The sequence below is a fragment of the Papilio machaon genome, chromosome 12 (assembly GCF_912999745.1).
Source record: "Papilio machaon chromosome 12, ilPapMach1.1, whole genome shotgun sequence".
NCBI classification, from domain to species: domain Eukaryota; kingdom Metazoa; phylum Arthropoda; class Insecta; order Lepidoptera; family Papilionidae; genus Papilio; species Papilio machaon.
This window is the reverse complement of record NC_059997.1, coordinates 2,983,078-3,010,381: the sequence shown is the minus strand read 5'-3', so window position 1 is coordinate 3,010,381 and position 27,304 is coordinate 2,983,078. Positions and strand designations below refer to the sequence as shown.

The following is a 27,304-nucleotide window of genomic DNA, read 5'->3' as shown; positions in this document are numbered from 1 at the left end:
AGGCTACGCTTTCAGAGTGGGGCCAAAACCGTAACACTGATGGCTGCGGCCGACCGCAAGCATCAATTAATTTCCAGCCGACTACTGCAAGTTAAACTAAATAACATCTAGATAAAATATTTGATTGCAAAGAGTCAAAAAGATATAGACATGCCTGCCGATTCTAACCTTATAGTAGCGGGAGAAGCGATAAAAGAAAGCCTGTTTCAAAGTCTCCCAGACAGATCGAAACATGAGGAGTTTATACGAAGAGCTGTGGACTTGTTGGTGGAGAGAGTGGTGTTCGGAAGGTCTCAGAGGTCAGCTAAGGTGGTGGAATGGGCAGCTCCGGATGAAATTAAAAGCGTTATTGATTTGAAACCCAGGGAAGGGCCCATCTCTCATGACGAACTTTTAGCCATCATGGCTGATGTGAGTATTTTCTGAAAATTCTTAGCTTTACCTTTAACATTAGTGTTTTTATGTATAAAGTTTTGTTTCTTATGAGATAAAAAAAAGAAAGAATTAATTTTGGACAGCGTGAGTCATGAATAGCAAAATAAACATTGAATTTACTTCTTCATAAAAACAATTTAAAAATGTATGAGGTGTAAAACTATTAAATATGTTTAATTCCGATTAATTAATATTTACAAAGTTATATTAACAGGAACTAACCTATTTACCATTGAACATTATAATAACTAGAAAAAACTAGAAATATGTAAATTATTTTAGAAACATGTCAATTCATAGTAAAAATTTTAATTAATAGTACGGCTACAAATTTAGGTTAGTCATTTGTTTAGTTATAAGAATTAGTTTTTACAAAATTAATTTTGAATCAAACCATAAGTTTTCACTATCAAATGACCTTTTCAAATAGATCCCTTAACTTTTTAATATTGGTGATAAAAGTCTGACGTCAATAGTAGAATAGGCAATTACTCGGGCGTACCTTTTTTCCAAAAAAAAAAAAATATATATATGTTTTTATACAATTGTTTCGGTGATGGAAACTCACATAGTTAATAATGAGGTTGGAACCTTAATCTATAAGGCATTTAAATACTTATGTAATACTCGTGAAGATGATTTCTACATTTATTAATAAAAAGAAAAAAAAAACTTCGTTACTACTTTTATTTTACAGTATAATTCCACTGTCTAAACAGTTAAAAAAGTATATTGTTTACTTTATTTTACCAAAGAGAGAAAGAGGAATATCAACATGTTTTTGTACTTGTACTTGTGTCAGTGGAACAAGAGTTTTAATCTGTCTTAATTCTCGAATTCGCTTCCTAGATACTAAAATATTCGTGTGATGTTTCTCGTGTGTTCAGAGTTCGAATCAATTTTGTATTCGTGAATTTCCAGTTAGTATTTTCCTGTCTGTAATCTATTTGTGTGTGAAATGTACTAGTACAATAATTGTCCTATTATTTATTAGTTATATTTGAAAAATCGTAAAAATATCCACGTTTTAACTATTTCATCTGTAGTGAGCTGATGATATTGACTATAAAAAAGTCCATTGTAATCGAAACGTTTTACGAAATAGAAGAGAATAATTTATGGACGTATGCTTTTTGATTGCCTTTGCTAAGGCTTTCATGAGAGTTTTTCAGCCGTCGGTGACATGATAAAGGAGTGTTTTGTGCTTTCTAAAGCTTTTCCATTGCTATCAAAAGTTCCAATGCCTAGTTGTAGTAACTTTTTTTAAAGGGTTATACAAGCATAATTAATTTTAAATTAAGTAGGTACTTTTCATATATCGTTGGTGATTATTGAGATAAACTTAAGATGCCAATGTAATCTGTTATAACAAGCGGAAGTCCTTATATGATGGTCATGCAATAAGTTGTTTTATTGCGACGTTAAAAATTAATCCATTGTAATTTTATAATGTACATTTTTTTAAATGTGGAACTTAGTTTTATTATTATATATAGCAATTAAAGATATTGAAACAATCCAAAGATATGAGTGTGTGTATAAATAAGAAATATTACTTAATTGATAAGTTGAACTAGTAAGTTCTTTGACGGTGAAATCATTTAAGGTTTGAATTGAAACGAAATATTTAGGATTCTTAATTGTACTTTTATTATCTTTTTAAATGATCAGAGTAATTAAACTTCATTTCATTTTATTAATTAATACTAGTGGTCGCCATTGGACGAAATTCGACCATAATTAACAAAGATTTTTGGATTAAAAATAGCGTAATGCACTTCTACTCCGCATAAACTTTAACTATGTCAGACATCTTCATCCGTATCGTGAAATTTCCTTAAAAAAGGTTACCAAGTTTTCACTTCATGTATTAATTTAATGATATAACATCTTTTTTTCAAGGTTGCGCGTTACTCTGTCAATACTGGGCATCCTTACTTCGTGAACCAGTTGTTCTCTACAGTAGATCCATATGGTCTGATTGGACAATGGCTGACTGATGCGTTAAACCCTAGTGTTTATACTTACGAAGTAGCCCCTGTCTTCACTCTGATGGAAGAAGAAGTACTGAGGGAAATGCGGGCTATCGTTGGGTGGAAAGACGGCGACGGAGATGGTATATTCTGTCCTGGAGGATCGATATCCAACGGATATGCGATCAGCTGCGCCAGACATCACTTCTATCCAGATGTCAAGGTTAGTATCAAGAATTGAAAGAAAAATTGGATAGCACTAAATTATCTATTCAAAAGTCAAATGTCGAATTACTGTGTCAGTAGTATTAACGAGCTATAATAGTCATTGAAAATCTGTATTCCGAGACAAATTCATGACATGTAATGACATAGGTCATGTAAGTAAGTCACTTAGAGCAAGAAATAAGGGAAATTCCTTAACGAAACGGCAATTACAGTCTATGAAAGCTATCGCATATGTCACTAAAGCGGTATATGGGGAATACCATGACTAATAAAAGTATCTGTGTTATTAATAATTATTGCAGTGAGGATACGTTTAATTAATTGTCAGATCTTTTAGAACAGAAATTTGCGATTAGTCGTTATGTAGTTAAATTTTGTTAAGGAAATTTTTATAGCCTAAAAAAAATTTCAGCATAATATTATGGAATATTTAACAGAACGGCTTGGTTTTTTATAAGATAAGCTATATGCTTTTAAGTTTATCAAAAACAAGCAATAAATTATTTTCTATTGCGTTGCCAATTCGGGGTTCTTTAAAGAGACGCAAGACGATATTTGTTTTTTTTGTAACGTCGTTAAAGTAGTATAATTAGTACATCATGTATTTATTTGTTTAGAATAGAATAGAATCTTAGAAATACATAAATATAAGGTATGAAATCTAGTTTTGTAGGAAGTTCGGTGGTCACCTTAACCTAGTTTCTTTAATGATTGTAAATATTTCGCGTGCGGTATACCGGTGGGGCCTCGACACATGAATGTTATATTTTGTAGACGTATAAACTTGAATTTTGTAGGAACGTCCTTAGATTTACTTCGATTTATTCTTAACGCGGAGATTTCCGTAAAATTACAAGTTTAGGCATAGTAAGTTATGTTTTGTACTAGAAAAATAATAATAATCTTGAATTAATATTGAAGGTTGGATTCAACTGTATTAATATGTTTTAAAATTTGACCATTTATAAAAGCTACATCCTTAAATGTGAACATTTACATAAATGTACAAAATAGTAATGAATTTGCAAGTTAATATAAAACTTAACCCGAAGTGTAGGCGGCATCTACGTTTTAGTAGAAATAATACCATAGGAACGTCCATCTATGAATATTTGTTTAACCTATAAAAACAGAAAAAATATGGATGTAAAATTAAAAAAAGAGCCTTTATTTTCCTTATACATTTCTGAATTTACCACTTTCGTTTTTGAATACGCTCGTTTCAAACGTTTTTACGAACTTGTTTTTATTTTATTTGTTTTGTAAAAACTCTTGAGCGTTTATTGTTTGATAAATTTGACTACCATTTTTCATACATTTCGAACAGTTTGCAACGAGCTGTTGATAGACATAATGAAAATAAGGGTTGTAAACAAATTTTCTGTACAACTTGTAAAATAAAAAAATAAACCCTAAAAAATTCTGGTTTATTGTTTTTACGGCTTTGGGATAGAATTGCAGTACTTAGACTTAATTGAATGATAAAAAGAGGATGACTATAATAATATCTTTCCATCCTAATAATTTATAAAATTTAAACGTAACTTTTCTATCAACAGAGTAAAGGTGTATACGCAGTACCAAAACTGGTACTCTTTACATCGGAACTAGCACATTACTCGACTAAGAAAATGGCCTGCTTCATGGGTATTGGTAGCGACAACTGTATCATGATAAAAACAGACGAATTGGGTAAAATGGATGCTGCGGATTTAGAAATCAAGATTACTGAAGCTATAAATGCGGGATCTACTCCCTTTATGGTTACTGCGACTGCGGGTACGACTGTGTTTGGGGCTTTCGATCCCTTGATTCCGATATCTGGTCTATGCAAGAAGTATAATCTATGGTTACATGTTGATGCGGCCTGGGGCGGAGGCGCATTGATGTCGAAGAAACATAGGCATCTCTTAAAAGGAATAGAGTTGTAAGTACACATTAATCTCGAAAGTAGCCACAAATACAGTCTTCCTCAGTTGAAAGTACTAAGTATTAACTTTGTAGAATCAAGTTTTGTTTTTGTTTGTTATTTATTATATTAAGAATAAGCAAATGAGTTGAAGTAAAATAATGATTATCAATGTCAACGATTGTTGAGGTCATTGATCCCAAAGTTTCGGCACATTAACCTTGTTCAAAATAGCTAAAAAATATTAAAAATAACTTTGACATTTTTATGTGTAAATATTTATCGACTAGGGTCAGTTTTTTTTTGCAAATTTAAACTTATATGTATACATATAGGATCATATTAAGACTAATACAGAAAATAACCTAACAAGGTTAGTACTACCCTCATTAACTACTTACATGAAGATTTTGAAACTTTGATTTTGATTTAAGTTGCTGTTTTTAATTCCTAAAAAAATCCTGTTTCTGTTGCCTTAAATAAGATTCAGATTCGGAATAAGGAGGCGACTGTCTCAGTATTTTTAATTATAAGTTATGATTATAATAAATTGTTTTAATGAATTGCGAAACATATCCTTGAGTGCTAATAAAAAACGTTGGAGCAAATAGCGGTGCGTTGGCGAGTTTACGCAATCTTTGTTCAGTTCGAGTAACTGGCGGTCATTAGCTTGACTAAGGTTAGTGTTGAAGGTAGAAAAAGTGTCAGTCGTTAACTTCTAACAGTACAGCATATGCTTTAGATTATAATAAATTGTCTATTAAATTAAAATACAATGTATCTTTTAAAGTAAACGCATAAGAATTTTTGTATCTGTTTTCAGAGCCGATTCGGTAACATGGAATCCTCACAAGCTTCTTGCAGCTCCGCAGCAATGTTCCACATTCCTGGTCAAACATAAAAATGTCCTGAAGGAAGGCCATTCATCCAATGCGAAGTATCTCTTCCAGAAGGATAAGTTTTACGACACCTCGTACGATACTGGTGACAAACACATCCAATGCGGACGACGCGCCGATGTCCTCAAATTTTGGTTCATGTGGAAAGCGAAAGGTAGTGACGGTTTCGAGAAGCATATCGACAAACTCTTCGATAACGCTAAATACTTCTTGGATCACATCAAACAAAGAGCTGGCTTTGAGCTTGTACTCGAGAATCCTGAATGCACCAACATTATGTTCTGGTACGTTCCAAATTGTCTACGAGGTTGCGAGAATGATCCGAATTACAGAGAAAGGCTCCATAAGGTCGCACCCAAAATTAAGGAACGAATGATAAAAGAAGGAAGTATGATGGTCACGTATCAGCCGCAAGGCAACCTCGTTAACTTTTTCCGTATAGTATTTCAAAATTCAGCTCTAGACCACAAAGATATGGTCTATTTTGCTAATGAATTCGAAAGGCTCGGATCGGAAATTGTTGTATAGATTAAAATTAAAATTAATTTATGTGACAACATTTTATTAGATAATATTATGTACAAAACATTTGATCATGTAATCTGTGATTTTAATTTACGATGTAGCTGTATTACATTAAATCGGTATTGTAGTGAATGTTAATAAAAATCTGTATTAATAAAAGCTATTTTTAATTTTATTTGGCGTAGGGTTAAGGCCAACATGGTTGTTTTTTTTGGAACAGTTGCTATATTTTTAATTGACCTTACTACTTAGTTTTGACGAAATGTAGAAATTACATCGGCTGATCATAGGATTTATAAAATAAAATTCTTGCACCATTGGTTCGGAAGATTTTTATTTATATATTTTAAAATAATATTTGATGAGATAGTTGTACGTGCGTTTTTAAATAGAGAAGTTAAGCTACTTCTTGATGCAAATCTTTTTCTGTCACTAAGCAATAGCGATGCAGTATCTAATAGCATCTTAAATAATTCTTGCAAATTTCACGAAATGAAGAAGAAAAATAACTTAGTAATGCGATACAATTATAATGTAATATTACTTACTTTGATATTAGTCAGATTATTATCAAAGTAATTACTTGGGATGCAAATTCGTAGTCTGCAAAGGCAAAGGTGTAATTTGCTTCTAATCAGATGATTAGTGATTTAGTTGAACGCGCACCGTTTGCATACTAAACAGGATATAGAATGGCTAATTGATCTGCTGTATATCACCAATGATGTGATATTCAACCATAATGTATCTGTCAGTGTGATTTATGGTTAGAGAAATTCATGAAACTGACTTACGTGCTGGAATTCATTGTATCTAAATTATTACACTTCGTTCTACTTTCTGCTATGATTTTTTTCTTATTTTACGATTTTTTTATAGTAAAAGGTGGTAAACGAGCGAGCGGCCATCTAAATTCGCCAAAGAAGTGAAGCGACCGCTGCCTATAGACATCCGCATTTGCAGATGCTTTGTCTACTGCATTATTTAAGATAAGCGTGCAGCGTTTGTGTATTTACTTAAATTTATACTTTATTATATAATTTCACTATTAATATTTTACAGATTAAAATAAAGAATTCGGACAAGGCCCTACAAATAATGTAATCTTAGGTTAGTCAGATCTTGATAGTCACAAATGTTCATCTTCATTGGATAACGCTTCCAAAGAATGCTGTTCCCAGTCCATCTGCAAATAAAATTAGACGTGAAACTCAACGAACTAGAAAATAAAAATAAAAATAAGAAATTGTTTAGACATTATTCAAATATTGTTATTACCAAAGTTTCATCGTCAGGCACTCTCGAAAGCAAGTCTAATATTTCATTGTTTGGTATTCTATTCGGTTTTAAAATTTTCCTTGTAAATTTATGTATTCCTGCAATTGTAAAATTGAACATTTCTATCTAACAAATTTATAATCACTTACTATTGTACAATTATTGTAATTGAATTTGGAATAATTTTAGAACTGATAATTTTTTTAATTATAAGTCTTACCGTACATTAATATCTACGTACTATAATGCAGTAGTATTGTAGTGTAGTTGTTCTTATGAAATATCCATCCCCTACCGTATTATTTTTCAAAAAAAATGATCAAATATGTCACATCCTAATTTTAAGTATAACATTTGTACTAACCCCAAATCATAAATATGTATCTAAGTGGTATCAAATACATAACCAAAGTTATGAATAATATTAAAAATATCGCCAAACAACTCACGAACGGAACAGAAAAATTGAAAAGACTGGAAAAAAGAAGGAAATCGGTCTTTAGTTGAATCGCAGAGGAGACACTTTGATCGTAAGTGTTAATTAAATTTTATTTTTACTTTTTAACGCTCTCCCCGAGACTGGCAAATTTTCCAATTACATTTTGTACAGTCTGTACCATGTCTTGGAGGGAATTTATTTTCTGTCGAAGCGTTAAATTTTTTTCTTCCTGAAAGAAAAAACCTGCTTATTTACTTACTTTAAAATTAACGTTAAACACGAAGGATTTTTAACAGATTGATTTTGTTACCTTTTCCTGCTTCGGAATTTCTTCTCCTTCTATTGGAATTTGCTCAAACCTTCTTCTGACTGGAATTTATGAAAGTATTATTAGTATTCTAATTATTTGTTATATAAAAATAATAAAAACATTTTAAGCAGTTTGGTTTGTATACAATTTGTTTGTACATAATTGTCTGACGACTTTCTTTAATGTCGACTAACACCAATAAAATAAAAAATAAAATAAATATAGTGGTCCATTACCTTTAGAAATACAAAATGATTTCAATTGATGTCAACTTTTTATAGTTTAATATCCAAAGTTAGAATGAGCTTTAATAATTGAGCGAATGATTTTATATTTGAAGGAAGTTTTAATTTGTTGCAGTTTATTTTCTTAAAATAAACTGCAACAAATTAAAACAGATTCAGATAAATCTAACTTCAATAAATCTGATTCATAAGTGATAAATAATATGTTATAAGAATTATTTTAATGTTATAAATTATAATACGTTCAATTAAATTCTGAAGAAACCAAGAAATGAAGAAAACTGAATAATGAGTTCTGGTACTATAATAGTTTAAGATTCATTTGGTCGAGGATATGTAGTTTGGTGCACATTTTGAATTAATGCGTGAATTTTTTTTTTCGTTAAGCGGTCCTCTGAATCCGCCTAAATAGCGACGCGTCCGCTGCTCACAGACATCCGCAATTCATTTGCAATTACCTACCTTTAATCGACAAAAGAGGGGATGCACAGAAAGTGGACATATCCTCTTCCTATGTACCCCTCCTCCGTCAAATCCACTTCCCCTTCCCATCCTTTACTTATAAGAAAAGGGCGGTAAGGGAACGAGGACTAAAATTAGGCTTCCGGCACTTTCTCATTAGACGAAACGCGGAATTGCTTCCACTTCACGTCTGGCTTCTGTGTGGTCTAGGTATTGTACCGGTCGACCCGGCCCATTCGTGCACCCAACACTATTTTATTAGTGGTCGCGTAACAACTTACTGATTAGTACGGGGTTTTTTGTGGGCTTGTACCACGCAAACGGTATAAGAAGAAGAAGGGGTAGCATCCAAATTTTGAAGAACCAACAAAAAAATAACCAAGCTATTAAAGCTATGATATTACTTTTCCTGGATTCCCATTCAAACATTGTCCTGAAAATATACACTACATTAGTTACTTATTACTATCTTATCTTACCTAATATTATGCGAAAGTTTGGATGGATGGATCTTTGTTAGAAGTTATCTTCAGAACGGTTTAACGGATCTCGATAAAATTTGGTACAGGTGTAGAACATAATCTGGAAGAATACATTGTTCTAAGTTCTAAGCTACTTACTAAGTTTGTTTCTAATAACGCGCTGATGTTGTCGCGATCTTCAGCTAGATGACAGATGACAAGTTCAAAGAGACGCAAGAAATATAATTTACTATAGCTACTCACTTAATTCTTAGTTACAATTTGTGACCTTGTTCGTTCACGAAGCCCGCTTTATAAAGCAGAGTATTATATACACTTAACATTGGCGAAATCTATAAGGAAACGCCATTAACCCAAGGGATTGATTGATTATTATTTACTAATCTTACTAAAATATAAAAGATTGACGCAATCGACGTACAAAATAAACTCTTACTTGAATATTTGAAATGTGCTCATTATCCAGGAATATATTGCTTTAGCCCGTGATATGTTACGTGCGAAAATATGCCGATCTAATTTATCCTCAGTTTCTAACAGATCGGGTTCTTTCGGATTTATAACACGAGCCGATGCTTTTATCTAAAAAATAACAAAATAATTTTACCTAAAAGTATATCATTACGTCCAAAACTTATGGTAAAGCATTCACTTACGAGATTCCAAGTAATTCCCATTTCTAAGAGTATTCTCGGATTATTTCCTTTAGCTTTCTCTTTGAGATTGATACCTTTGAGTGCGTACCATTTTTTATCGGTTGTACTTATTTTCAACAGTGGTATTGAAATCTTTCCAACATCCTCTGACCTCTTTTCATCAAACACTATTACTTTTAAAACTGATGTTATATCAGTAACTGTGCTGGAACAAAATTATTAAATTATTTTTCATCAAAATCACAAAACAATGTAATGAAAATGTTTAATAAACATTTTTACTTACAAAACTAATATCTTCATCCAATTCGGTTCGTTTGTTTTGTGAACAGTGTGCGTGTAAAGTGTTTCGTTATTCAATTTTAATATACAATAGCAGTCTGTATTAGGTAGTCCTTTAGCGCCGAAGACAATGACAGATAGCCAGCCAACGTCTGTGAAGTCTTTTAATGTTCGATACCACGCCTGTAAATTAGTAAGTCATATAGATAAGAGCGCCGATGGCGAACTTGACTTGTAATCTGCAGATCCTGGGTTCGTGCCCCGTCATGTGCCAATGTTTTTACAAATTACATATGTACTGACATTCGTACGATCAAGGAAAACATCTTGATGCACGTATTTGTGAATAAAATTAAAGATATATGTGAAGTTAATCAACTCGCAGTGGACCGGCGTGGTTGATTTATCGCTTTGGCAAAGTTAATGCTCGTCAGCAGGTAAAATTAATTGTACTATGTATTTGTGATTTATTTTTCTAAACGTTGCTACGGTCGAAAAATTTAGACATATTTGAATGGGGTTAGAAAGGATAGTAATAAGTAGAAAGTATATAAAGGATTACTTTAAGACTTACAAATTTTTTGCGTTCAATGCCCAATTTATTCCGGATATTTTGGTAATCATCAAGGTCAAGAATTGTGTTGTTAAGAACTATTCCGCTTATCGTTATTAGAAAGAACAATTTTATATTGCGACCGTCATCTTCTAGGTTGATCTGCATTTTATGTGTTTTCTCATGTTTCAAGTGAGACAAATCTACGATGGACCTGTAGTTAAATATCATATTTAATTAATTTAATTATAAACTCAATGCAACATTTGATGATATGATTTTCTTAAATTAATATCCCTAAATTTATACGTGTGTGAAAAATTTGCTAAAGAAGTTAAATTTGCTTGTATTCTTACAAAAAAAAAATCTTTTTTTTTTATCATAGGTGGTTTTTGAATTTAATTTATAAATCTTAAAGTTAGGTTTCGAGAACTCATGATAAAGAAGCAAAATCAATTACTAATATCTAGATATAAGTACAAATTGAAAAAGCTACATCTATATAGATTAAAATACTCACTTGCCCATGAATACGTCTCTATCCCAAAGTGATATCTCCAACAATGTATCTTCGTACATACTAATACTGATAAGCTCTTGCCATTTCACTACTGGTTTATTAGTTTTTATTACTTTTGATTTGCGTTTTTCCAAACCTAACCTGTAATTAAATATCATTAAAAATCTTACTTTTCGTTTTTAAATTTGTAACTAATTATCGAATTGTTCCTACCTAAAACGGCAGCTTAAAAAACGAAATTTCTCATCGTCATTTTCATAACCAGAGGCTTCAATTAATGCAATAGTCGTAGTTGCAAATTTAGTTCTTTTCAAAAATTTGTCATAGTGATCGTTGGGCGAGTTGGTTAGAATTAGCTGCAATGAAAAATTATTTATTATATGATGTACAGTTTATAGAATTAGGATTTTCTGTATTTTACTTGTTTGATCGTTAAAGTTGACGTTTCCATTAACGAAAACTTTTCAAAAAACATATTGCCAACCTTAATTCCTCTTTAAAACAGTAATAATAATATCCTTTATAGTAAGTTCATTCTATTTTGTATGTTCATATAGCTAATGGATTACTGTTACGTAAATAAATCTTTTAATTAGCCGGAAATCGTACGTCGAATACGTGTCACTGTTCGATGAATTTGTTTTTAGAAGTTAACGTTCTAAGAATGTACCTTCTCGACCTTTTCTTTGGCTTCTTTCTTTTTTTCCCTGTTCGCGTTCCGCCTTTCTTTCACAGCTGTCATACGTAAGCCGATTTTTTGACGTATTGACTTAGTTGTCGGTGTAGGTGGAAGGCTTGATTCATCAGTTTCTTTGCCTATATCTTGTAGACTTGCAATAAAACAAAATTTAGGAAAATGTTTTTTTTTATTTATTTCTATACTACAAGGTAGCAAACTAGCAAGCGACCACATGAATTCGCCGAAATGCCGAAGCGACCGCTGCCCATAGACATTCGCAATTGCAGATGTGTTGCCTACACCCAATCGACGAAGGAGGAGACGCACAAAAAAAGAATATTTAACCTTTCTATGCATCTCCTCCTCCATCAATTCCACCTCCGGTGGGAAGGGAATGATGACTAAAATTAGGCCTGCGGCACCACACTCATCAGACGAAACGCGGAATTGCATCCACTTCACGCCTGTCGTATGTGTGGTCGTGGTATTTCACCGGGCGATCCGACCAATTCGTTTAGAAATAATACAATAGAAATATTTTAACAACAATTGAAGTATATGTCTGTGTTTAGACAGTGTTAGACAAAAAAATCTTTAAATTTATGCGCACGCGCATCTCTTGCATGGGATTGATATTTATAGATCTTAATGTAGCACTAGAAACACTATATCTAATACAAATAATACTAAATTAGTTTTCTTGCAAATAAAATTATTGTAAATATATAAATAAAAAATAAACAAAAATTACTTACGATTCCAAGCTTGTTTTAGAAAAATTACTCATGTCACTGAGAAAAATATTATCCGAAAGGTTATCTTCATTTTCACTTTCAATTTTTCCATTTCCTCTATCGTTGTTTGCTACAGTAACAACAATTTCTTTGAAATTAACGTCTTCATAGGATGCATTTATTTCTTTAGTACTTTCAATTTTCATCGTTTCTGTTCGTAGTTTCTTTCCACTTTCAATATTGCTGTCGATATCTTGATATTCATTTCTAACATCACTTGTACTTAGATTTCGTTTAGGTTCTTTGTATATAAAATTATCACCAATGCACATTAACATATCTATTGATTTAGACTTTTCCATCTTTTTTTGCATTTCATTATATTTATTTTGTATTCTCTCGTGTAGTTTAGGGAAATGAGTTTTTGCAATGTTATAAGGTTCCACTTTATGCACATCATCCATTTTTTTTGTTAAGACTTCGTAATGTCTATTTTTTGATAATTACCACGTATGACAAGTCAACATTATAACGAATGATATGAGACTAGTATGGTGCCCTTTTGCTATTGATTGAATTGACTTATCACAACCCATATCTTATCAATTGTTTAGTCATTGATTACGTTCAAACCTATCTCTAACAATTTATGTTAATACGCGGTTTTTATTAAATAATTTTTATGAAAGTTATATTTCTTTTATTTATGTTTCATAAAGTTATGAGACGATAAAGGCCTTACCATAAAAACTTAGACAGTGTTTCAATTAAATTTTAGCTTAAACATATGTCAACCCTTTGTACCGTGACTCTATCGCCCAGTGCGGATTTTTGACAAATCATAGTTATTGAAATATTATTATGCGTAGGCTTGCGAAATGCGATCTTTACCAATAATGAAGTATTTATAGGAAAAGCATTGTGGTGATGCATATTTATGGTGAAACATATCATATCATATAATATCAATCAGCGGCAGTCAAAGGGTTAAAACAGTGTCTAACATTATTTTTGATGTCATAATGTAGGTGTTTCATGTTCTAACCAAGATAGTTAATTAACAAAACCAAATGATAAGGGTGGAGTTAGTAAATTATTTTTATACTATTACACTATACAAATATCTTTAATCTGCCTTTAAAATATGAATATTTGACATTTATTATATATTTGAATAGGTAAGAAGCATTTATCATCTGAGGTTCTAGACTAGTAACAATACCTAAGTACAAGAAGTACAAAGATTATGTTTAAGAATTTCAATATTTTGTTGAAATTTTATCTAAATGGAATAAGATAAGGCAAAAATAACATCACTTGTGATCGAAAATTTGCTAATTACTTATCGCTGTCGAAGATAATTCGATATGCATTTTAAAAGAAACAAGTACATTAAATCAGGTACTTTTTTTGAAAGATAAGAATCTTTAGCAAATAACAATATTTTGTTCTGCTATTTTTGTATTTATTATTTACCAAAATTATTTAAAGCTAACACTAGATTTAATGAAAATCAATAGTGTTCGATACAGATGCACTGTGTTCATCATCTACGATGCCGAACTATATTTTTAAATTTCGCGTTCCCCTATGCAGGTTTAATGTTGGTAGGTCGACTCATTTTTATTCTTCCGCACAAGCGGGTAGTTTCAAAATCCCTCTCACCTACGGTCGGGTGCAGGGCCTGCGGTGGCTTGTGCGGGAAAGACGGTGATCCGGCAGAGTTGACGATCTGCATCGAAAGTCGACGGGAGTTAGTAAAAGAGCACATCGGACGTGTCTATTATTTACCGTATAGGGTCGCTAAGTTTACAGTTCCGCGTTCGATCCGACAACGACGGATCTATGTATCTTACGGGAAGTGGTGCATCGGGTGCATCAGAAGTGCAGCATTGCTGGCGTCTTAAGACCGCAGCTGGGCGTTAACTCGTTAATCCGTTAATCGTTAATTAACGAAGTTAACATTTTGGTTAACGAATTAACTTTTAAGTTAACTCCAAAAAGTGTTAACGCTTTTGTTAACTTCCGTTAAACTCAACTTCCGTTAATAAAAGTCCGTTAATCGTTAAATTAGAAACTTGGAGACGTGCTGTCATTTTGTTTAAATTACGCGCCACGCCACGCTCCTAAGTTCAGCTATGTAGGGCGACTGTCGGCGACTTGATTGATGAACGAAAGAGTTGATAATTGATATATGTGAAGTTCGCGTGCAAGTGTGATGCATCAAAGCGTCCGGGAAAGACGTGAACAACAGGACAAAATAGACAGGATAAAAGAAGGTTCGAAATAGTATATTTCATTACGAATATATAAAAGCACGAGTATGTAATAGCCCACATTCCGAACGCTCTTCGTCCCTGCAATACGCCACTTTTTGAGCAACTGTATTAAAACACTTTTTTAATCGTGCTTTTTCTTTAGCTTTTCCAAACTCGTGCGTTCTCTTTCCCAATTATCAAAATAATGTCTGTTAAAAAGACAAACTAACTACGAAGTTTTTACAAAAAAAAAATCATTGATGTTTTTATGATTCATGCAAATATTTCTTAAAAGAAGCTCCTATGTTGTTACAATATCAGATTTAATGATTTGATTCAATGACTTAGGTTAGTTTTCATTTTATTTCGTCTCATTAAATTTCATTTTCATTTCATATCAATAAAAATAATCTACTGAAGACTTGGTTGTTTGAGCATAGTTCCCTTTGCCTACCCAGAATGGGTGAAGAAAACAAAAAAAAACTCTGTTTGTATTCTTTTACGGTTGGCGCCATTTTCCAAACATTTTAGTTAGTTGAGTTTATTGTGTTTTTATTATTCTATTAAATTGCTTCATTTTTTCGCAACTGTTTTAAAAATAATAGTTTAGTACACGTGCGGAATTGTCATTACAACTTGTTCCAAGTGTCAACCCTCACCTTCGGCTGCGCCTTGGCTCGGGTAGACATTTGTCGGAACTCTTTGCAATGACAGGCTTTCCGCACTCGAAATGAAATATACTATAATGCATTCATACTTGTCTCTAATACTAATGTGTACATTCTATAAATGTATAGTCAAATTACTATTTTAAACAAGTGTCGCCGCATAAGTGTGAAATTAGTATGTATAATTTTGGTATGGTTAACTGTTAACGATTAACTTTAACTTGCGTTAATTTTTTAATTAACGAATTAACGATTAACGAAGTTAACTTTTCGATTAACTGTGCCCACCTGTGCTTAAGACTGTATGTCAGTGACTATTTTGATTCGACTGACACCGACGGAGTGATCAGGCACCTGCAGGCGGTGAACGGGGCATCTAGTAGGTAAGTGCCACTTTATCTATTTACAATATTACGCCATTCATGCAACGCGTAGTCTAAGGCAGGCTGTGCTGCGGGACCCGAACCCGTCGTGTACTGCACAAATAGCTAAATTAATAATAAATAGTGAAACGATTTAAAAATGTAGCATATTTTAGAATACACAAAGGAATTCAAAAATTACCAACGATTTTAAATATTGTTTTTTTCAAACATAGTAACTAAAGTTTAATTTTTAACGTATACCGTTGTACCGGTTATTTGCAGTATCAAAATTACTTTATTGATATACTTAAATTCTACATTCACTACGAATAACGAAATGGGCAATTATATTTAGCAATATGTTACTATCAAGAGATTAAGAATCAAAGATATGGAGTATTATCGGTGAATAGTACATTTAAGAATTGTTATAAAATTATTAGGTTCCATTATACATCCTGAAATCTAGATTTTGTGTATTATTTTTAAGTATGTTGTAAAACATCATTACTTCGCTCTAGTATTTAATATTGTTGATTAATATGTTTCACGCAAACTGATGATCGCTTCTAGCATTTAGATATTTTTAACTGACAGGAGAGCAGGATCGAGAATATAATCCTACCTCTTAGCAGCAGAGTTATGACCAGATATTATTTAAAAAAAATAGGTGTAATAAACGTGGAACATACTCTACATACCCATGTACCGTATGTTCCATTCCATTGTTACCTCCTGTAGCCTAAACGGCTAGATTGATTTGAAGATTTAATGGCATTCTTCCTCGTTCGTGTTACAAGGATTAACACATTTATTGTTTTTTTAACATACTGTAGCTACATATAATACGAAGCTAAAGTATACATAGGTGTTGTATACTTTAGCTTCGTATTTAAAAAATAATGTTCTGCTCTTGCAGTACCTTTATATTATACTTTAAAAGTCATATTGCATTTAAGCTTATTACTGAACCTATGCGATTGTGTAGGTTGATAAATATGCATTATGAATAAGTTGATAAATTCCTCAGTTGGCTTTTACAGCTATTCTGGAAAGTATAATATATTGCTGTTTACGAAGGCATTCTCGGATATAACGATTATTAATAAAACATAGAAAACTTAAGAAACCCCTGTAGCTTTTTATGAGCAATTGTTCCATTTAAAAACTAGTACGTTTTGCTCATTCCGAACAAAAGTAAAATTTGAAAAAAAGCCGATCTAATCTCGGCCTGCGGGATTTGTTCAGTTGTAAAATAAATGTAATATGACGTCACCGCGGAGTTGAAATATTGCCGTGCCGTGTTCAGGGGAATCCCTGAATTTTGTCACGCGCGCCACAAATTGTACGTCCCGGCTCGCAGTTCCAACGTAAGAGGTTTTTAATGTTTAACCGGAAATCTTTTCGCTTTTGTCATGTCTTGTTTTATTGCAATTTATACTACATTTTTATCAAAATTCAATATATACAAAACGTTGTAGTAAACTATATTACTCATTATATACTTAAGGATTTAATAACATATGTCTTTAGACTACTAATGAAACTGTTGTAGAACTGATGCAGATTTTGTACGAATTAATAAGTTACATTGGGGAAGTACCTTCACATGTACACGTACTTTCGTACGTATTTCGTCCTTAAAGTGAATAACGACGGATGTATTGAAATAAACAAGAGTATTATAAGTGAAAGGTCAAGATGATTGGAACTTATGACTAAAAAACCAACGACGAACGAATACGGTTTGCAAAAACTAAATTGGAACGTGAAGAATGAAAATGTCTAACCCGTATAAGCGACTGTCAATTTTTTATTTATTTTTCATACATAGAGGCTCGTGAGTAATTTATTCAAGTTTGTAACTAAGGTTTCTTTGTATGAAGTATGCGTCATTTGTGAAACGTAACTAATCCTATAAGCAGGCCGTAACACGATAATGTGACTCTCGAGCGTAACTCCAGCGCCTCGAACTTTCATCTAACTTTGTCATATGAAATTTAGTTTTAAAATGAGTTCCAAGCTTTGGTGTAATGGGATTGTGATTAAAATTCGTCTCTCCTCTTCCGCGTAGTTGTTAATACTACGTAATTACTTTTCGTTGAATTTCTAAAATATTTAATTGCGTTTTATTTATAGTTACAAAATTAATATTATAACTATTTTACATTGGAATAACCAGAAAAATCGAAGCGTCTTTTACGTATAATATTAAAAAAAGAATAAATATTTAATTCGCATAAGAAGCTCTGTTCTTTATACGTTTCGGAACATTAATTTAATGAAAGAACCATTTTAAAATTCTTATTTTGGGCAGTGTGGTCACACTGACATAAAGCCTATTAATTAAAATTAAAAATAAGTAATCTAATTTAATACTTTTAGTATTTAGTATACAGAATCAGAATAATAATAATCTATCTTGCTAATATTATAAATACGAATGTTTAGATGGATGGATGTATGTTTGTTTGAAAGTATCTCCAGAACGGCTCAACGAATCTTGATGAAATTTATCACAGATGTAGAACGCAGTCTGGAAGAGCACATAGGCTACTTATTAAGTTTTTTTTTTAATTCAGCGCGGACGGAGTCGCGGGCTACAGGGAGTATAATATAAAAGTGACTGATAATATGAAACTGACTAACTCAACTATCAATGCACAACCAAAATTTTTCAGGCTTGGGACTTGAAATTTTGCACGTAGATTTCTGTTATCACTTAGGCGAGCACAAGAAAGAATTTCAGAAATTCATCCCCTAAAGGTCTAAAAAGGGGGGTGAAACAGTTAGTTCAGTATGAGCTCGGTTTGTTAGGTGTTTATTCAAATAAGTTATCATTTTCAACAACTTGTGCTAAACATGTTGTTGAAGGATTTCGAAACAAAGTTTAACCGCGAGACATTCGCGCGCTAATTCCGGGCCTTTGTTAAGTTTGCAGCTGCAGCTCGTCCGCTATCCGATTCTCTTCTCGCTTTGTGACAGAATGTTTCAATTGTTTTATTATAGTTGAAACATATCTGCAGACGAATATACACTTAATTATTATGAACTGTTATATTTAAATTTAAATAATTCTCTGTTCTCTGAGACATAATTGAATCGAACAGACTAGAATTGAACTCTAGTTGAACTTTTATCTTGGTATTGTTCTCAGTTCCACATCACACAATACCACATCTATTCCAAGGTACTACCTCATAGGTGGATTATTCAGGTCAGTTGCGCCGTGCGACCAGACCTTCAAAATTAAGTTTGGATTTGCCAGTCATCTCCGATCGCACTCTTAGTTATAGTAACTATAGCAAGCGTAATGAACATTGATTTTTTTATCAGCTCTTTGCTAATGGGTTCGTCATTTTATCACTTATAAGAAAATCCGTTTAAATAATGAAAGGGGTTGATCTTACGGTATACAGAAAGAGGCCATAAAGATAGGAACGGCGGCATATTTTCTATCAGCCACTTTTCTAAATCATTACGTCTGAGTTGAAACCGTTAAGGGGACATTTCAAAAGTGTCTCGCCTTTCAAAGTACAAAGATATTTTACGACCGCTTAAAGTACAAAGTGCTCTCAGAACGCTTTCGAAGGGACGGCACTGATTCTTATCAGTTTACGCTCCTTGCCTACGAATTTGTTTGAGATCTTAACAAATAGAGCAAAAACCTACCATTTGCTTATCTTAAAGAAGCTGAGCGTACCTATTTTTTTTAACTTTTTCAATGACAACATTTTTATATATTATATATTTGGCACAGATCTAGAACATAGTCTTGAAGAAAACATAGGCTACTTATTTCGTTTTTTTTTAATGCCGCGCAGAAAGAGTCGAGGGCGAAAGCTAGTAATAGTTCAGATAAACAGAAATCGTAACATTATCTATTAAATTTTCTCAATTTACTTCGTGCTGCGAGAAATACCATCCACGAACAAGTCATTTATTTAATTTGATAACATTTCTATGGCTTTTTAATCGGATCGGTTCTGAGATTTTTCAGATTTATTTTTAATTAAAAGTACCTTGCTTCATTTTCACAGTAAAATATATATTCGTACGTATTGATATGGCATGAACTGAACGCGGTTTTTATCAATATAAATTTTAACATATAATTCCACTGCGATGACACATATTATCATCCCTTTCATTTATTTGAACAAAAAAGCGACAAAAATAATAATTAATACAACAGTGTAACTCTACGATTAGGAACCAGGAAACGAACATAGTATAATTTTTACCCCATTTTCTATTTTTTATTCCGCGCAGACGAAGTCGCGGGTAAAAGCTAGTATGTAATAATGAGTTTTCATTTATAAGTTATTCAATATAAATTTCATCAAAACAGTCCCGTTTGTTAAAATAAAGAGAGGAAAATGTAAAATTTTCTTTTAATATTCGGTGATATTAATTTAGCAAGATGGATTTTATGGAATACTGAAGAAAATTAGACTTATGACCTAACGTGGATCACAGATGTTATGCTTTGTTTACATATCCAGTACAGTAGGACAGTGGCGCTGATCTGGCACGGGGAATATGAGCTCACTGGCGCCAGTTAGTGTTTACAATTGTCCAGTAGGAACTTTATCTGACAGTATTAACTGTACTGGCATATTGTAAAACGGGCATAATGCAAACCTATTGGAAATAATGGATCAAGAATATAAAATGCATCCGAAATGAGGACAACAACTCTACTCTGTTTTCCTTTCGCTTCGAAAACTCGCTCGAAATTCTAGAGCCAAACTAAATTAGCAGTGACGTAAGCCTTGCCTCATTACGAGCAGATTAATTGACATCCTAGTTGATTGATGCATGCTCATGCAGCGTCAGTTTATTTAGGCCTCGTAACATTATCAAGCTCAGTTCGTTGATTTTCGCCAATAGCATAGAGGAATTCTGTTTTAAGTTTGCTACTTAATTAAAGTTCATATTAATTTGATTTCCAAAATCCGAAAACATCTTAATTAAAAGCTTCAATTACTTTGATCAATGGCAAATGGCTTAAAAATTTAAATATAAATATATCATAATCATTTTGTTACTTGACACGTGACTGGAACTTGACATTGTTGGAATATTAATAACATAGAATAAGTCGGCTGAAAACTGGGCCATATCTATAGTTGTGTAAGAAAATAATTTCATGATAGTGCTTAACTATTTAATGATTGATATGGCATTTTACAAATTAATTATAATATAGTAATGATTTATATAAATTTCCATTGAAATAGAATCATTGACCAATCATTATTGAGCAAAGAGTAATCACGACTTCTAAATGAATTACCAATCACCGTGATATAATAATGAAGACATAATTTCATCAACATGTTCCAATAATTGTAGATGTAAATTTGGTCTGTTCGTTCATTCGACATGGGTTAATCGGGATTAAAATATATTGGTTTGCAAATTGAAGTCCGATTCCGTGGTCGGATCGCATAATCCCTATTGTTAATTGCTTTTGTGACTACCATTCTTCAATTTATTTTGCTACTCAAGTGTAATTATTTAGTTGAGTAATATAATACATACTTCTATTTATTTTTGTTAGGTAAAGTCAAGATTAATCAGGACACGATAATTTATACGCAAAGTTTGAGAAGTACTTCTATGAATCTCTATTTCCAATTGTTTTATTTCTCGACACATTATCTCCAAGATAAAGGTTTGAAACTTCTGCTGAAATAGAATAGTAATACAACGCATTTTAGAAAATGGAATTTGTATTTTATTTTTGCACGAAAAGAAATCGATACGAATAAAAAGAACAATTGAACGTATTCTCAACTTTTAAATTTATTTCGTATCTTGCAAAATTTCTTAACAAAGATATATAAACGAGAAAAGCCATCTCAATTTCAAATCGACGTTCAAGTTAGGATATCCGCGCGATACGATACCCCTGGCCATCTATCAAAACGGATACAATAAGTCAGCCGGCGGTTGACACTCCGATACGTTTAAACGATATCTTGCCACTTGTGATTTTAACCTGCAATACATGAGACTTTTAACAGAAAATTGTAACCATCGATTTGTGGTCGAAGAGAGTAGAAGGACGAACATTATAATTCAGAGGAATGCATTAGACATAGTAACGCACATATTAGAAGGTTGACTATGAAGTCACTTTGCTGTGATTCATGTTATTTTGCCAAGATGCATAAACTATCAATAAAAATAACGTTAGACGAAGTATCGTAAGAAAACTGTCACGTATACTTATAAAATAATGCTGTGACTGTATTTGCGGGCGTGCCATTTGTCACGCCCGCCACAGAAATAAGTCTCCGCCACGGTAGAGAAATGCACGCGGCTTGTGTCCTCTACATGATGCTGTTTTCACAGGAGAGCACCACAGTGAGCTAGAACAGTACTGCAATCTGAGCTGAGACGAGACAATGTTCTACCACCGTGAATGGTGCCCTCGTGAGAAAATAATATTTCTCAAGTTTCTTTTTTTTTTTTTTTTTTTTGTTATAAACTTGAATACAATGGGTTGAAGCGACACTGTTTGTGTTTAAAAGTTCTAGGACCAATATAATAGAGATGTTTTTGCATTATGCAAAAGTTTACATATAATTTGTGAATACTCTGTAAAAAATAATATTATATGATTTTGCTTCTTGTTTTATATTATGAATTTATATATCTTCTAAAATATGCATCAAAATAGAAGGTGGAACAGTAAACTGATTGTTAAGATACGTGGAACGTTCTGGAATCTGAAATTGTGATATTTTTCATAAAGGTTGGTAGCAATGTCGCAATTAATTCAACACAATAAAATGTTAGAACCAAACTGAAAATAGCTTTGATATTTCTATTACATCTTCTAAGGAAATAGCTTCTTCCTTTAAAAGTACATTTCGTCATTAATGTACTTAATGACATATTAGTGGCTTATATTATATATTTATTTAATTAAATCTTGAATTACTTATACAAGGAATATAATTTTTTTTTATCTATATTTTGTTCGAAACATTAACCATTAAGAATTTATAACAATATTTATGAATTCAAAACAGTAACAAAGATATATAAATTTCACGATTAATGAGTAATATGTGGTTATCCATAATATTTTAAAACAAAACAACCATTTACTTAAATATAATGGAAGCAATCTACCCTTTGACGATATTTTATTACAAGCCATTACTGGGAAGGTCGAACATAAAAACATAATACGTAACATTTAATCCTAAGTACTACTTGTAAAAAGCATCAAATTTAACTAAAGCACAAGCCAAATTATTACAAAATATCACCATCATTTATATGACAAAGGTAGGATTAGAACAATTAAGGTTATTACAACATAACTTTGAACTAACGATTTTGTGTTTACTTGCAAGCACACAAATGCCAGGCATTATCTTATCCTATGCTATTATTTAAAAGAAAAAAAAAACAGGTAGGTACTAAGTAAGCTATTGACAAGGATATCATTCGATTACTTTTTCGGGGCTATATAATTACCTGATTATTTAAAATTACAACTAGTTTCATAATTTTAGAAAATGAAAATATCATTATTAATAATAAAAAGGGTCTAAGAAATGAGTATAGCTTCGAGAAAGTTCCATCAGCTGAAAACTTCGGAATTGCAAGTCGACGGCCTCAGTTGAGTTACCGAGGTGTCGGTCCAAATGCGCGGCGTGTCACACTACGCGAGAAATATAAGTTTCATTTTGACATTGAAATATGCAAGTCGTTTTCAAAACTCTTGAAGAATGTTGCAAGCATCTCGAGCAATTTGATGTTTTTACTAAGTGTACCTACTTTAAATATATTAAGTATTCATTCATATAGTTTCTTTAAATTTATTTTTAACTGATGAGTGATTTTTGAAACGACGGCCTATAGAGATATATAAAAAAAGTACGTACGTATGTAAGTACTTATTGTGCTGACCATCCGCAAGGAAAAGTGCAGGGTGCAGGGAAAAGTAAAAGGGGGTTTGTAATCGTATCAAACATCGATACATTATTCTATATTTTTATCCTAATCATGAAGAGAATTATTTATTAAATTAACAAAGCTTTTAGTAAACAAATTCTAGTAGGTTGTAATATAATTTCATCGTTATCAGAGCATTATAATTTGTTGGTCCTTTAGTCTGAAAAGATTTTTGTGTAATTACGTACTGTCCTCGTTGTATGAGTGGACAGTGATTCGGGTCAAGTCGTCTGCGCAATATTGTTACGCTACGAAAGCTTTTACTTATTGCATTTTATTACTCGCTGCTGTTGCTTTTGTCCGTAGAAATTTTATTTCCATTCATAGAGAGGTCAACAACGATGAAAGAACCTTTGTATTTGTACTCTTAAAGGATTTTTCAAATGTTAAACATTTGAAGGCTTTGTACAATAAAATATGATGTATAATTATATTGCTTTTGTCGTTCAACGTTAAAATATTGTAAAGTGAATCGACAATTTTAATGACTCAAGAATTAGTCCACATTTTCATTTGGGATTCTTTTGATTGAATAATAATTAATATAGACTGACTTAATCACGAAAAGAAGATTGAAAGTAGCAAATTAGAACATAATATTTTATGTATGAAATCATTTTTTTTCTTTAAGAAACATGTAGACATACTTACAGATTCAATTACACAAGTAAAATTGGAAAATAAACAAAGTGAAATGTAAGGGAAGGAAATGAAATAAAATAAGGCACATCTGTACTCGTTAACCTATTTAGTGTTATGAATGTCGTCGTAAATTTGCAAGAAAACCTTTCGCCGCGAACGGAAGTCCGCCCGACCCTTGTGTAATCAAATTATGATCAACGGAACGCGAGACGAATTCTCATGAAAAACCTTTATGTTTCGTGTCCTGAATTTGAATTGTGGAAATTCGCATATAATAGAAATTACAATTTAGATTCATGCATTATTTACGTTTGTTGGTGGAACTATTTCAGAAAATTTAAACTAGCAATTAAATATATTGTACTTTTGCTAATTGCTTTTGGTAGGCGTACATAGTGTTGTTTGCTAATTCTAAAGCAGAGTTGTTAACCATCTTAAAAGTTTGTTGCTGTGTTAACTTGAGCGTTATCTTGGGTATTAATAAAATTAATTTAAATTAAAAAATGACTATGGAAGTTGATTGTTTATATATTTCTATAAACATTGAGTTTCTAGGCAATTCCCTATTTTGATGGAAAAAACCCTACCCAAGGTCTATAAAGTATCTTTCTGTAAATTGATTTGGATTTGGGTTGAGTCGCTTACCGAATACTAAAGTCGGGTAGATAGATATTGGTAGTATTTATCAATTTTATTTCCATACTAATATTTTACTTTCATTAAAAAAAATCACATGGCTTTTATTATTATGTTTTATGTTCATTACGATTTACATCATGATTTTAAATAGGTTTTTTGATAAATTCATAATGTTTTTTCTTCATCTTCATAAAATTATATTTGAAAGACAAACACCACATTTAAATTTAGTGGTAGCATTATTCTACAGTGTATTGATCGCTCTAGTGAACATCTTGTTCCAATAACTTGTAGGAACATTCCACGAATACCTTAGAATAACAATAACCAATTAAAACAAAAGGAGCGATGAAGCATAGCTTTTCTCAGAAATTAAAGCGAAAAGATTCTTAAAAATATGAATTGTAACAAAATGAATTGTTCATTCAAAAGCGTATTGTAATTGAAAATGTTTAGATTTCGATTAATTTTTATCTTAAGAAAAAAATTATCATAATATTTGTGATAAGCTTATTTTTTTAATTTTGAAATTTGAAAAATGGAAAAAGCTTTTCCGTCATGTCTATAAGATTTATTATTTATTTATTTATTTATAATACAGTGTTAACCTTGGAAATACAACTACATATGTCCCGAAAAATTATATAAAATAATTTGACTGTAGGATCAAAAAATATTTTTTAATTTAAATTAATATAAAATAAAAGTAAACAAGTTAAGTTAATTTAAATTGAAATAAAATTAAGGAAAGTATAAATTAAATGAGTAATGACAACAGAAATATTATGGTAATAAAAAAAACATAACAAAGAAATGTAGTTAAAAGGAAAATGGTAGTTTGAAATGAAAATATAGTAAAATTGACCATGTACCAATGAACTAAAACAGTGAAATATAAAATTGAAGGAATAAGATAAAACTTTTATAAAAAAATAGTTATACTTTATAAACAATATCTTATATTTATATCAATTCAAGACTTGTGAGTTATTGTCTCATAACAAGGCCAAACTCTTAATTATAGTTATTGGAAACTGCAGGCTGTGTTACAAAGTTATTGAAACTGAAAATCCCTTGGAATGAGATGTCTAACTTATAAGTTAAGGAAAACAGGCGTATTTGGTATTACTCTGTACTGGTATTTGTAATTTTTTTGACAAGGTAATATCGTAATTATAAAGTTTATAATAATTTTATCACTACCAGTTTCCAACGTCTTCGTCCGCGCAGAATTAAAAAAGTTAAGTAATACATCTAGCCTATGTCACGCGAGGATATCATTCACATAAATATCTTCCCAACTGTGGAAAAAAATTTAATCGGTTTAGTGGTTTTCGGTAGTATTCATTAGAAACAAACTAATAAACCATCAAATGTTTCCATTTTATAACATTAGTATGTACAATATGTAATTAGCCTCGTACGCGTGGAATAAAAAATTTAGTTAATAGCCTATGCACTGTTTGAGATTGTAATCTAAGTCTGTTCCGAATTTTATCAAAATTAGTTCAGTCTTTCTAGAATTAAATGGAAACAAACATTGATCCATTCAAACTTACGCAATTTCCATAAGAGTAGTCTTCTGGGATCGCTGCAATTTTTATTTTTTACGAACATGTATGTTTTCCAACCTAGAGACCTACAGTATAGTTTTGAATCAGGATTTACTTCTTTTGTACGTAGTTAACATTCAGTGATGTGGCACAGATGTTACGAGTTGTCAGTGGTATTAAAACTTAACTAGGTCGGGTAGAGGGAAACATAAATAAAGGCCAAATATGCTGCTTGTACGTCTCTGGAATCAAATAATAATACGTTATGTTCATTTTTATTTTTACAACGATTGCGAGCGTTAATATTTTTTTCTGAATAATAAAATAATGAAACTAGTTTGTTTGAAAATTTCAGAACTTAATTATTGGTGTTACTAATACCGTAACTGAATTCTTTTGCTTATATGAAAAAAAAACCTTGTAAAAACACTTTCAAGTTTATATGACAGGGTGTTAAGACCAAGCGTTTGTTTTTCCTCTTACATTTTCAAGTAAGGATAGTATAATAAATTCAGGAAGGTGTAAATTCAATGTGACACTTGCCCAAATGTTACAGAAAGTTAAAATGGACAAACTCCCAACTTTACAAT

General features: G+C 31.7%; 2 protein-coding genes across 2 annotated transcripts; one reads left to right on the top strand and one right to left on the bottom strand.

The window, feature by feature from the left end:
- Positions 1–27: 27 nt before the first annotated feature.
- On the top strand, positions 28–6,025 carry LOC106713752 (cysteine sulfinic acid decarboxylase). Its single transcript, XM_014506602.2, has 4 exons — positions 28–411; positions 2,338–2,631; positions 4,196–4,563; positions 5,369–6,025. Exons 1-4 carry the CDS (start codon positions 151–153, stop codon positions 5,970–5,972), a joined length of 1,527 nt encoding a protein of 508 aa, XP_014362088.2. The 5' UTR covers positions 28–150; the 3' UTR covers positions 5,973–6,025.
- Positions 6,026–6,042: 17 nt separating this feature from the next.
- On the bottom strand, positions 6,043–13,211 carry LOC106713703 (multiple C2 and transmembrane domain-containing protein). The gene is made up of 14 exons (XM_045680252.1): positions 12,631–13,211; positions 11,867–12,026; positions 11,410–11,552; positions 11,197–11,337; positions 10,698–10,890; positions 10,128–10,306; positions 9,842–10,046; positions 9,622–9,767; positions 8,985–9,136; positions 7,997–8,055; positions 7,806–7,915; positions 7,612–7,721; positions 7,248–7,345; positions 6,043–7,155 (listed from the first exon to the last, which is right to left on the bottom strand). The coding sequence occupies exons 1-14, from the start codon at positions 13,071–13,073 to the stop codon at positions 7,099–7,101; spliced, it is 2,196 nt and encodes a 731-aa protein (XP_045536208.1). The 5' UTR covers positions 13,074–13,211; the 3' UTR covers positions 6,043–7,098.
- Positions 13,212–27,304: the final 14,093 nt, after the last annotated feature.

What these genes read in the sequence shown, in the direction of transcription:
- LOC106713752 (XM_014506602.2), top strand. Translation starts at nt 151, where the DNA reads ATGCCTGCCGATTCTAACCTTATAGTAGCGGGAGAAGCGATAAAAGAA. An exon ending in ACTTCTATCCAGATGTCAAG is followed by an intron (nt 2,632 to 4,195) that starts GTTAGTATCAAG and finishes TTCTATCAACAG; the next exon opens with AGTAAAGGTGTATACGCAGT. An exon ending in CTCTTAAAAGGAATAGAGTT is followed by an intron (nt 4,564 to 5,368) that starts GTAAGTACACAT and finishes ATCTGTTTTCAG; the next exon opens with AGCCGATTCGGTAACATGGA.
- LOC106713703 (XM_045680252.1), bottom strand. Translation starts at nt 13,073, where the DNA reads ATGGATGATGTGCATAAAGTGGAACCTTATAACATTGCAAAAACTCAT. An exon ending in TCTAAAACAAGCTTGGAATC is followed by an intron (nt 12,027 to 12,630) that starts GTAAGTAATTTT and finishes TTTTATTGCAAG; the next exon opens with TCTACAAGATATAGGCAAAG. An exon ending in CTCGGGGAGAGCGTTAAAAA is followed by an intron (nt 7,722 to 7,805) that starts GTAAAAATAAAA and finishes TCTTTTTTCCAG; the next exon opens with TCTTTTCAATTTTTCTGTTC.